This window comes from Eucalyptus grandis, chromosome 3 (genome assembly GCF_016545825.1).
Source record: "Eucalyptus grandis isolate ANBG69807.140 chromosome 3, ASM1654582v1, whole genome shotgun sequence".
Classification (NCBI taxonomy): domain Eukaryota; kingdom Viridiplantae; phylum Streptophyta; class Magnoliopsida; order Myrtales; family Myrtaceae; genus Eucalyptus; species Eucalyptus grandis.
This window is the reverse complement of record NC_052614.1, coordinates 5587785-5600302: the sequence shown is the minus strand read 5'-3', so window position 1 is coordinate 5600302 and position 12518 is coordinate 5587785. Positions and strand designations below refer to the sequence as shown.

The 12518-nt window shown below is 41.5% G+C and overlaps 1 protein-coding gene across 1 annotated transcript; it reads left to right on the top strand.

Annotated features, from left to right (window-relative positions):
* The first annotated feature begins 161 nt into the window (after positions 1 to 161).
* Positions 162 to 1936, top strand: LOC104436234 (phospholipase A2-alpha). Its single transcript, XM_010048954.3, has 4 exons — positions 162 to 427; positions 531 to 573; positions 708 to 833; positions 1446 to 1936. Exons 1-4 carry the CDS (start codon positions 290 to 292, stop codon positions 1619 to 1621), a joined length of 483 nt encoding a protein of 160 aa, XP_010047256.1. The 5' UTR covers positions 162 to 289; the 3' UTR covers positions 1622 to 1936.
* The last annotated feature ends 10582 nt before the right edge of the window (positions 1937 to 12518 follow it).

Here is a 12518-nt window from a genome sequence, read left to right as displayed (position 1 = left end):
TCGCTCGAAAGCGAAGAGCCGAAGACCGGCAAGAGCAGGTTCCCGGTAGAGCAACCGCCGACAGCAGACTCGTGACCGTGTTTCTAACATAAATATATTATACAGCCAGCTCGGCTTACAAGTGTGAACAAGGCTCCAAAGAACTTCACGAGCCGAAACACGACAAAAGAAATTCAGCCCTCCCTTTCTTCACTGCGCCTTCTCTCTCTCTCTCTCTCTCTTCTTTGTGAATCAGTGCCTCGAAGCAAAAACGAAGCTCCCCGGTTTCAGCGCTTCTCTCAGGCCGGCCATGACGATGGTTAGCCCGCAGCCATCGAAGTTAGCTCTTGTCATAACTCTTATTCCCCTGTTTGTCCTCTGCTTTTCTGGCGTCCCAGCCCGTGCCCTCAATATCGGCGTTCAGGCCGCAGACGCTGCGATTTCCGTCGTGAGTTCAAATCTTTCTAATTACCCTGATTTGAAGCTATCGAAAGAGAAGTAAAGAGAAGGAAACCCACATTGGTTCTTACGTGAATGGATAATTTTCGCAGGGCAAAGACTGTAGCAGAAAATGCGAGTCCGAGTTCTGCTCAGGTATCTACTGATGCTTGCGCTTCTCTGGGAAAAAAAAAATTCTTGTGCAGTGTGATGAAGGATTGTCGATTAACTTTCATTGGTTGATTAATTAGTGTTGACATAAATCGAAAATATTATTGAAAATGACACAGTGCCTCCATTTCTGAGATATGGCAAGTATTGTGGGCTTCTGTACAGTGGATGTCCCGGGGAGAGACCCTGCGACGGCCTCGACGCTTGCTGCATGAAGCATGACGCCTGCGTTCAAGCCAAAAACAGTGAGTTTTCGACATCGACATTTTCAACTTTTCTTCATTCAATCGATTGATATAACTAGTCATTCGCCTGCGCATTTGCATGGACATAATCTTATGAGGATGATGCGGAAGCATTTTCATTGGTGAGCAATAGCTTTACTTGTCTATTACGTGCATGGACTCACGGTTGTGAAAAAGTATATTACGGAGTGGATAGAGAGAAAATGGTGTAAGGGACTAAAAGAGACATGAGTAAGATTAATGTGCTTGTGAGGGCTCTGTTCTTCCACAATGTCACTAAATTATCTCTTCATTCATGAGCCAACTTTAATCACTGTTATGAGGTCTGGGGGAGGAGATTGTGGGGAGGAGATGCACTCACGTTGGCAATAACATCAACATTTGCTTTTATAAAAAAAAATGCTATGTCTAGATTTTCTCTTTCTCATGGGCTGATCCCGGACAATAACTTCCACAAATACTCTGGCTCGGCAAATGTTGCGTTTGGATGTGATGGCGACGGCATCATATTGTGTGATTGTTCAATTTTTCTCTTTCACTCATAGAGCAGGTCATGTCGTCCATTTAGATATATGGAGTTGTGACACTGAGACCTGGCGCGGTGTCATGCAGATGACTATTTGAGCCAGGAGTGCAGCCAAAACTTACTGAACTGCATGACCAACTTCAAGAACTTGGGAGGCCGAACGTTTACAGGAAGCAAATGCCTAGTTGAGGATGTCGTCGACGTCCTCTCTGTTGTCATTGAAGCTGCTTTGCTTGCCGGGAGATACCTCCACAAGCCCTGAATCTCTGCTCACGTTCAACGGATATATCAACTCGGATCCCTTCATTCACTTCGTGATCATCCCTTTCTTCTTTGAATCTTTTTTTTTTTTTTTTTTTTCTAGCTGTTTGTCCGTGTCTGTTCTTGTTCTATTTCAACAAATGGGAAAAAGTAAAGAGAAAACTGTAAAGTGCCTCTGTTTTCCCTTCCTGTAGAATAGGAAGAGTAATGGACACTGACTATGGAGTTCAATTTTAATTGCAGAGACAAGAACCTGAAGTGGCCATGGAGTTCAAAACCAAAGAACCGCGTACAAATTTAGAATGCCAAGTAATGCGGATGAACATACTAGTCTATACTTCTGTACTTAATTAACTAAGGCTAACAATCTCATGATTAGGGTGAACGAATTTGATTTTACTATAAGAACGATGAGAAAAGACATTTGAATCGATGACAAACAGCTTTTTGACATCTAGTCAGCAACTTTACTAGCTATCAAAATAGATTATCTCGGGAGCGAAAGAACTTCAAATCACTGAATATGGACTTAGTTTATGCCAAATCCTGAAACTCTGCAAGTGCGCCCTCTGTTTCTAGTGTTATGATGTTCAATCTTCTGCGTAATGTACCAGTGACGAATCTCCATCTTTCCAGAGTTGTCTTGACACCAAAACTCTCACAAAGCAATTACAACATCTAGCTCTGCCTACATTTACACAGTCACTCCATCCTTAATCTCAAATTCAGAACCAACTCCACATATGGTATCTTTGATTTCCATGTCCCAAATAAAAAAGAACGCCGTTGCTTTTATCATATATAGCATGATCATGATATGGTATATCATGCTATTTCAAAGGTCCATTTCGAGTTTCGAAGGAATGAGTCCACCGTGCATAGGGTAAAAATTCTAATGCTTGAATGAATATTACACAAGATCAGAAGATTTTTCCAGATAAGATGAATTTGATCGACATTCCACCCTTGGTCAAAATTCAACGCGTAAGTTTGATCAGTGAATCCAAAATGGCCAGGGAATTCTGTGAAGAAATTCTAGAACTTGATGAGTAGGCAAAATTCCAGCCAATGACCTTGTAGTAGAGTCGGTGGATAGAGGCTTACATAGTCTCAATGGCTCAAACATCCGATGCCGTGCTAACACATGCATAACTTTTATTACAGTAGCTTAAAGAGCCGTGCGGTTCCTCTTAACTCTTACTTTTCCGGGGCGGATACAGTTACTTATAAGCAATAAATACTACCACAAACTGGACATAGAAAGTTATAAAAAACATCACATGCTAAAGGCAAAAAACCTATTATCTGATGAGAAAAGTAAGGCCTCCTACTATGATTTGTACATAAGATATGGTGTCCCCATCATCAATTCGTTATCAGGACGAAGGTACCAAGGAATCTACAGGGTACCCTTTGAGGCAGAGTGATTTTGGCTACTGGCTCGCCTTCAAACTTCTGCGCATCAATCACATGAACCTGCAAATTTCACAATCTCAATATCATATCGAACGTAGTTACCAGTAGGCAAAGCTACATGATTGTATTAAAACTCTTAAACCTAACCTGGGACACAACTATTTCTTCATTATGCATCCAAGAGACAATCCAACCACTGTCCACTGTGGCACCGTCTTTCTAAAGGACAGAAACACACCCATCGCTGAAGCTGTCCTTTTCGAAATTATAATACTCGACCTTCATCAAGTTCTCGTGATTGAGTTTCTTCTCATTAGCTGAAACAATTTACCAATCTCAGCTCTCGTAGTCTTATCCTTAATGCTTATTGTAGAATGCGACAATGTCATGAAATCAAGATAGAGCGAGTTACCAGATATAACGCCCATATCATAGTAAGGTCTCGCAGCATTTATTCCCAGTGTGACCAGCTCCCCCAATTCAGGCGCTCTCTGTCATACAACGTTGCAAATCAATGAAATTAGATCAATAATATAAATGTCATGGCATACTGTACATATCGGAAGATCATTACCTTTGGGTGACTAGTGAAAGGTTGATCCCAATCCCCATCGAAGTTCCAATTGCCATGAGCTTCCAACGTGGCGATGCACGTAATTCTCCGCAATCACAAATGTTTTCCCTGCGTGCTCTAAAACATTAGCGTTGCTCATGTATCTATTCACTGCTCCATACCTAAGCTGCTAAGGTAATATAATTCAACTTATGCTGTAGGTAGAGCTATACAATCAAACGGTCACATTTGGAGAATAATATAGTTCAAATGAAGGGAAGAATAGTAATACAGTGTTCAGGAGATAAGCAGCCACAAAAGCTCAAGAATCCGATTCAATAGCCGGAAGAAAAGACGGTCTGTTTCGTGGAGCTCTGTGGTCTCCGCAAGTTCATGCGAAAATGACTCCCATCATTCCATTAAATCTTCGAAATTAAACAGAAGTGGGCGATTTGCCGAGGCCTTGCTGTTGAATCCCTCATTTTACCGTCTTTGCACATATGCGATTTTCTCCAAGCCCTTAACATTATGAAGCTTCCAACAATGCCCAATGAATAAACTTTTCAGCTTATCCAGGCACGAGAGGTCTGGTAAGTATTATGTCCTCATCTTAACACTCAGTTAAGGCGACATACGTATTTTAAGCTTGAGCTCTCGATTATCATCTAGATAATAAGCTTAAAAACAGTCTCATCTCTATTTATCACACAGTAAATAGAGGCGATTACCCGTGTGAGTGGGCTAATCTTTTATCTGTCCAACATACTTTCTCAACATAAAGTAATGCACTGAGCATTAAGATGCATAAAGATCAAACAAAGATTCATAGGCATTAATAATGAAACAACATTAGTTCATAAATGTGAACAACTCGGGAAATTACAATCCAAAGTACATCGACTCTACGCAATCCTAGAGATTTTACATGACCATAAACACATCTCTAGGTATTGGCTTTGTCATAGGATCTGCTACCATTCTATGCGTAGATATGTACCGTAAGTTCACATCCTTTCGTGCAACCATATCTTTTACAAAGTTATACTTTGTATCTATATGTTTGGTCTTGCCATGATACTTTGGATCTTTGGTGTATGCTATAGCTGCTTGGCTATCACAATTAACCAATAATTGATTTGCAGCTTTCTCAATAACACCTAAATGATCCAAGAATCTCTTAAGCCAAACCGCTTATTGTACTGCTGTTGATAATACCACGAACTCAGCTTCCATCGTGGATAAGGCTATGCACGTTTGCTTCTTACTACTCCATGATATGGCGTCATTGCTCAGTAAGAAAGCAAATCCTGAGGTAGATTTCATTTCTTCTAAATCTCCTCCCCAATCAGCATCTGAATAGCCTTCAAGTCGCAGATCATTTCCTTGATAATTCAACTTGTAATCAGGTTCCCTTCGATACCTCGCATACTCTCTTAACGACCTTCCAATGTCTTGGACTGGATTGGATTGGTATCTCGCTCACCATTCCAACGCAAAACATATGTCGGGTCTTGTACACATTATAGCGTACATCAAGCTCCCAACAGCACTAGCATAAGGAACATGTTTCATTTGTTCCTTCTCTTGTGGAGTCCTCGGACACAGTCTATGGCTCAATCCTTCACCTTTCGCAATAGGAGTGTCTATGGGTTTACAATCTTGCATACGAAATCGTTCAAGAACCTTATTTATATAGGTTTCTTGTGAAAGAGACAATGATCTCTTCGAACGATCTCTTGAAATCTTAACTCCAAGAATGTATGCAATCTCACCCATGTCCTTCATCTCAAAGTTGGAAGACAACCAACTCTTGACAGTCTTAACAAACTCCCTATTGCTTCCGGCAATTAGTATATCATCAACATATAATGATATGATCACAAATTGATCATTGGATCTTTTGATATATACACAATGATCCTCATCAATCATCACAAAATCATATGCCATTATGGCATTATGAAAACGTATATACCATTGTCTTGATGACTGCTTAAGACCATATATCGACCTCAAAAGTCGACATACTTTTTCTTCTTGGCCTTTTACTATGAAACCAGCAGGTTGTTCCATATATATTTCTTCCTCTAATTCTCCATTGAGGAAAGCAGTCTTTACATCCATTTGATGTAACTCAAGATCTAGACTAGCCACTATTGCCAAAATAATGTGAATCGAGGTAAATCTCACTACAGGAGAAAACGTATATTCATAATCAATTCCTTCTTGTTGATTATACCCCTTCGCCACAAGGCGAGCCTTATGCCTTTCAATCGAGCCATCAGCCTTTCGCTTTATTTTGAGAACCCACTTGTTCCCAATAGCTCTGCGTCCTTTTGGAAGATCAACCGGTTCCCAGACTTGGTTTGATTTCATTGACTCCATTTCCTCTTCCATTGCATTAATCCATTTTTCCTTACTAGGGCAATTCGAGCCTCATTAATATTTCTTGGCTCATCCTCATCTTGTGGAGCAACCATAAAAGTTTCCCCTTCAATGTCAAAACGTCGACGGAGAATACTTTGGCGACTTGTTCGCCGTATGGGAGATTGTACACTTTGCACATCATCCCCCATCATGCTCCCACTTGGATTAGGTAATGATGATGTCGTCTCATCATGTGGTTGCAATTGAGAATGAGTTGAATTTAATTCATCACTTCTCATATTACTCCCACTTGGACGAACTCCACTAACAGCATTATCCTGATCCAAGGACTCAAATAGGGAACAATCTTCCCATATTTTGCCCTTCTTAGGAAATTCATCCTCTAAGAATGTGACATCTCGTGATTCAAACTCAGTTATACTTTCACTTTCCTGCTCACCTATGAACACATATCCTTTCGAGTGTTCAGAGTACCTTATGAAAATACTATTCTTTCCTCTGGGACCCAATTTCCCAAATTTGTGAGAGGACTCATGTGTATAGGCGGCACAACCCCATGGCTTAAGAAAACTTAAGTCCGGTTTTCTACCTGTCCATAACTCATATGGAGTGGAAGTAACTGATTTGGAAGGCACACGGTTAAGTATATAGGCAGCAGTTAACAACGCATCACTCCAAAAGGTAATGGGTAAGTTAGCATGCGCCATCATGGACCTAACCATTTCCAGTAGGGTTCTGTTTCTTCTCTCCGCAACACCATTTTGTTGAGGAGTATATGGAATAGACAACTGTCTTTCTATTCCTTTTTCATCACATAATTTTCTGAACTCATCAGATAAATATTCTCGACCTCGATCGGATCTCAATACTTTTATTTTCTTGTCTAATTGATTATCTACCAGGTTCATAAACCTTTTAAAACAATTTATTGCTTCAGATTTATGAGAAATCAAATAGACATATCCGAATCGAGTATAATCATCAATAAAAGTGATGAAATAAACAGCCCCATGCCTTCCTTTCACATTCATTGGACCACAGACATTAGAATGGATTAAATGCAAAGGAAATTCAGCTCTTTTTCCTTTTCCAAATGGCTTCCTTGTCGTTTTCCCTTCTAGGCAATGCTTACATATGGACAAATCGACTTTTTCAATATTGCCCAACAAGCCCTCTTTGGCTAGTCTATTCATACGCTGTTGGCCAATGTGACCAAGTCTAGCATGCCACACATTCACATCATTATCATATTTATTAGGAGACGTGAGAAGGGAATAACAAACATTAGCATTAACATAATCAATATCTAATACAATAAAACCATCCAGAAAATAACAACAACCATAGTAATTTGTATCCAAAAACAAATTCACACCTCAACTATAGAAGTTCATATTAAAACCTAATTTAACCAACACTAATACAGACACTAAATTCCGACGAATCTCCGGAGCATACAACACATCATGAAGGAACAAAGTGTGTCCACCACGCATATTCAGTTGGCATGTGCCAATTCCTTTCACTTCAGCTCTGGAGTTGTTTCCCACATAGACCCACTTAGTTCCAGTTGGTACTCGTCGGAATTCCACGAAGGATCCTCTATCCTTCGCTTCATGGTCCGTCGCTCCTGAATCCACAGTCCACAAAGGATTAGACTCAGTTAAGAACACAGAACTCGACACAAAAGTAAAGTTCTGAAAAGTACAAGGGGTGCATACCTTCTTTGGCTCACGACAATCGCGAGCATAGTGACCCTTCTTGTCACAGTTGTAGCATTTCACCCTTGCAAGCTTCTTCATGCGAGGACGCTTTCCTCTTTCATGTTGGTTAAACTTGGGTTTATTCCCTGAAGGACCTTCTTCCTTGCCTTTCCCTTTATCAAACCAGTTAGGGCGCTTGCGCTTGGAGCTCGAAGCTCCATTTGAGCTAGAACTAGCATGATAGAGTTCAGCATCCGGCTTAGCCGCCAAGAGGCGGTCCTCTTCCAGCTCAAGATGACGCATTGCATCCTCGAAGGTTTTGATATTTTCATTATGAGTCAGGTGCACCTTCATATGCTCCCAACTCTGAGGCAAGGAACGAATCACTGCTTGCACCTGCTACTCATCTGTGAGGACATGGCCAGCATCTTTCAGCTCATTTATCATGTTTGACATCTTTCTAAGATGTTGCTTCATGGTCTGACCATGAGGCTTCTTATAGGAGTCAAACCTAATAGTGAGCTGTCTCAGTCTGGTCATCGAAGTATGACTAAATCTAGCTGCCAATGCCTCCCACATTTCCTTGGCATTGTCAAAATGCCTAAACTCTCGCATGACGTCATTTTCCATGCTGCTCAGCAACGTGATGTGAGCAAGAGAGTTCTTTCGTTTCCATGCAGCAAAAGCTTCCTTATCTCTTTTGTGCTGTGCAGTATTTCCTTCTTCAGGTTCTACCATGATCAGGTTAAGAGCCTCAAGTACCTCTTGCTCTTCCAACATATATTGGATTTTCATGTGCCATATCTCATAGTTGTCAAGCTTTTCACCTTTGTTCAGCTCGGCAACTATGCTCTTCGTGGCTGAAGCCATTGATCTGAACACATCAGACATATATGCACGAATTATTAATGCCTATCATTTATGCATCCCTATTTGCATAGACCCATCATATTAATGAATAATTTCAAGTAAGGCTTCAGAATCAAAAGGTCACTATGTTTCCAATCATCCTCCAAAAATCCTAACTTAAAACTATCATTAATATGATTGTCTTATGCAAAATCAATTCTATGAAGTTACAAAAAACTTCTAAAACTACCCACAGCAACCGGCAATAACAGAAAGCAACATATAATTGGCATCCAATAAAACAATAATGCTTTCAACTAATTCAAACAAGATATAGGTTGCTACTTCAACAACAATTGGGTAGTAATCATTACATAATATGTCCACAAAGCACACTTAACATATATCAGCTAATACAACTAACACCAAGCCAACACATGAACTGGGAAAGATCCTCTTTTGTTCAATTTCTTGATCTTTTCCCTTGTAACAATGCAGTAATATTCATTTATAAAATCAATTACAATTTTCTTATAGGAAGCAGCTCCGTTGACATCCCATATGCGATTCAACACATCTTGCCATTCAGGTGGAAGAGTGTTTATGAAAAATCGCACCATCTCTGACTGTGACATAGGACGACCATTCCATATGACCTGTTGAATCTTCTCGTTGACTTCAAGGACGTGATCAATTTAGTCACCACTCTCCCATCGATGATCAGTCAGCTCAGCTATCAACTTAGACAGCCTATCCTTTTGTTCATCGGTAATTGCGCGAATAGGTGTGTGCAATCTCAAAGGAGGCATTGTTCCCGCAACAAATGCAGAACAAATAAGTGATCACATTATAATCCACATAGATTTAATTGAAAAAGAAACATATTCTTTTTTTTTTTTTTTTTTGGTCAACGGTCAACGGTTGTCGGTCGTCGACCGGTCGGACCGATCGGATCGGTCGAACCGGGTCGGACCGGACATACCGGTTGGACCGGTCGGGCCGGTTCGGGCGAACCGACGGCACGTGCCGCACGCGTGCGCGGGATGACGTCACGCAGACGTCATTCGGCACGTGCTGCGCGCGTGCCGGCGTCCTTCGGGTTGGGTCGGGTCGGGTCGCCGGCCGGTGACCGCCCGGCGAAACGTCGTCGTGCTGACGTCATCGATGACGTCACCCTAGCGGTTACTGACCGTTGGGTGACGTCATGCTAATGTCAGCACGCGCCGGTTCGCTGGCCGGCGGCGAGCACGCGCCGATTCGCCGGCCGGCGGTGAGCACGTGCCGGTTCGCCGACCGGCGCGTGTGTCGCACGCGCTGGGCGAGCCAGCGCTTCCGGGCGCGTCGCGCCCACGCGCAGCGGCTTCCGGCCGCGCGTGTGGGCGCGTGCGGCGTCTCCCGGCGGCGCTCGACATATCGCCAAACTCGTCTCGACGTCACCTTTCTTCCTATGCCATTAGAATTTGATTTCAACTTACGAAAACTCGGAAAAATGGCCGAACAGCGCTCGGGTGTCGGGATTTCTCGCCCCGATCCGTACGGCCGAATTGCTTTTGCGAAAAATCAATCAAAAAACGTCAAACAGGTCGGGAAAACGTGAACTAGGGCTATGATACCAATGTTGGGAATAACGGATCCCCGAAAACTGGATTCGACACTAAATCGAACCCCTAAATGAATGTGGAAGACGAGCCTGGGAAAACAACACGTATCACCGATCCTAAAGCACACCACGGATTCGAGCATACCTTTTAAGCCACAGATTAGACACCGACGCCGATAGGAGGAAGAAAATCTGGCCTGTTCGATCCGATGAAGCAATGAAGGGAAGAAAAATTGCCGGAGCCTTACTGTTTTTCTTTTGTCTTTTGAAGAGAGAGAGAGAGAGCGCGGGAGAAAAGCGTACGTACGTTTGTTTCCAACAGGTGCCATCTCTCTCTCTCTCCTCCCTTTTATACCTCTCTCCTTCCACGGGCCCTATTCCCATGGGCCGGGCTTTCTGGGCCCAACTTGGGCGGACGAGCCTTAAGCCCAATACTAATAAAGCCTTCAGATGTGTTAATTGCAAATGGTCCGGTCTTACAAAGGACGGGGTAAGTACACTATCGTACAAAATTTGTGTACGGCGCTCACTTTGGTGCCAGAACTTTATTTTGGATCACTTAAGTGGTAAATCGGAGAAAAAATGATCATTTTGATGCCACTAGCGAGATATTCCGGCCAAAATGATTACGTGGCTTTTATAATTTAAAAAAAAAAAATCAACGTGGCAAAAATTGAAGAAAACTGTTCACGTGGAATGGTATAAAACAACGCCGTTTTCCTTTCTTCATAAGAAACGACGTCGTTTTATGCCATTCCACGTGGACTCAGTTATTAAATGACGCCGCATTGCTTTATGGCCAAAACGACGTCGTTGAAGAGGGAGTAAATTAGGGTTCATACCATATGAACTACGATTCTCGCTCGACACTGTCGTAGCTCGCTCACCCACCATCGTTTGCTTGCTCGCCGTTGCTCACGCGTTGTCACTCAGCCACCGCTGTAGTTGTGCCGTCATTCACGGTCGTTCACTGGCTATCTCCCCAACTCTCGCTCACTCAGGTTCGTCATGTTCTCTACGCGGGTCAACTTAGTGAAAAATTTAGGGTTCCTCTATATTTGATTGAAGGAAATTGACAATCATACCTTTTATAGATATCAGTGTTATGAGTATCACATACATACAAACTTTACTAGAATTAAATATGGGTGGTGTCAATATTCGTTGCCCATGTATCGGTGGCTTGGCATGAATAACAGGAAATCTGTCCCACCGCATAGTAATCCATGTTGTAAGTATTTTGATGCATGGAGAGGGAGCCTCTAAGGAGTTGACATGTGCCCTCTCCTCTATTAAAACTGATAGTGCTTGATAGATGTAGTAGGAATAGGAAGTAACGCCGCGAAATATGTGGATCCAATCGAACGACTTATGCACCTACGAGTGTTCTCCAATTATTTTGGCTGCAAGTCCATCTGCTTGTATGGTTTTATCATCCACTTCTTTAAGCAATTGTGAGTCTTTGCTTAAGTATTTCTTGCATGTCTGGATATAGATGAGAGCGAGTTATGGCAACGATCGAATCCCCACCTCTGATGCAAAATAATAAAAAATATAAATTATTAGGGTGAGAAGAGGTCTTGGTCTTTCTATATTATTTCTTCATCAGGTTCATGGGCAGTAAAGCTTGTACCTTATTTTCTTTTATATTGTCCTCGCTTTAAGATAAGTAATAGTAATGTCGTAGAACCAAGATTAACCTTGTGGCCAGAAAATTCAACAATATAAACATCAAACGGCTCTTCCATGGGTAGGAGCCAATTAAATTCCTAGCACGTAAATGATAAATGGGAAAATTGTAATCTTTGTCGTAAAGAATTAAACGGATTGCAATTCAATCACAAATCGTTCAATTAATCATGTGTGATCCTAGACCTTTGAATGAAAATGTAATCAAATCACATATTAAGACCCTTTTTTGGAATTTTCCCATATTAAGAACTGATCATGATATTTATACTTCTGCCACCACTATATCTCCCTTTGTCTTGATAATAAACAATCCTCAAATTAATTTAAAAACTATTCTTACCAAAACACACTTATACCAAAATATGGTATAGGTATGATGCCCAAATAAAGTATTATCTCACACAACTATGACACACACTATTTGTGCGTAAAAGCTCAATCACTTTTACAATCTATTTTCTCACATCATTAATAAAAACACAAAGAGTAAATCTTAAAATATATCTTGAGTTTGAACTAAATTCAATAGATAAGTGCTTGTGGAAATCCGACAGGAATTTTTGCCCTACTCGGATGTGGCGTAAATTAGCAAAGTCCATACTGATCGTTTCTTGGACTCAGACTTTTGGCAAGAAAATAAGAGAAGGAAATTAAATTCTAATTGAAGTCGGTACAACAAGGAAAGCAAGGGGAAATT

Coding starts and splice junctions, on each gene's coding strand:
- LOC104436234 (XM_010048954.3), top strand. CDS start 290: ATGACGATGGTTAGCCCGCAGCCATCGAAGTTAGCTCTTGTCATAACT. Junction 428..530: donor CAGACGCTGCGATTTCCGTC/GTGAGTTCAAAT, acceptor TAATTTTCGCAG/GGCAAAGACTGTAGCAGAAA. Junction 834..1,445: donor CTGCGTTCAAGCCAAAAACA/GTGAGTTTTCGA, acceptor GGTGTCATGCAG/ATGACTATTTGAGCCAGGAG.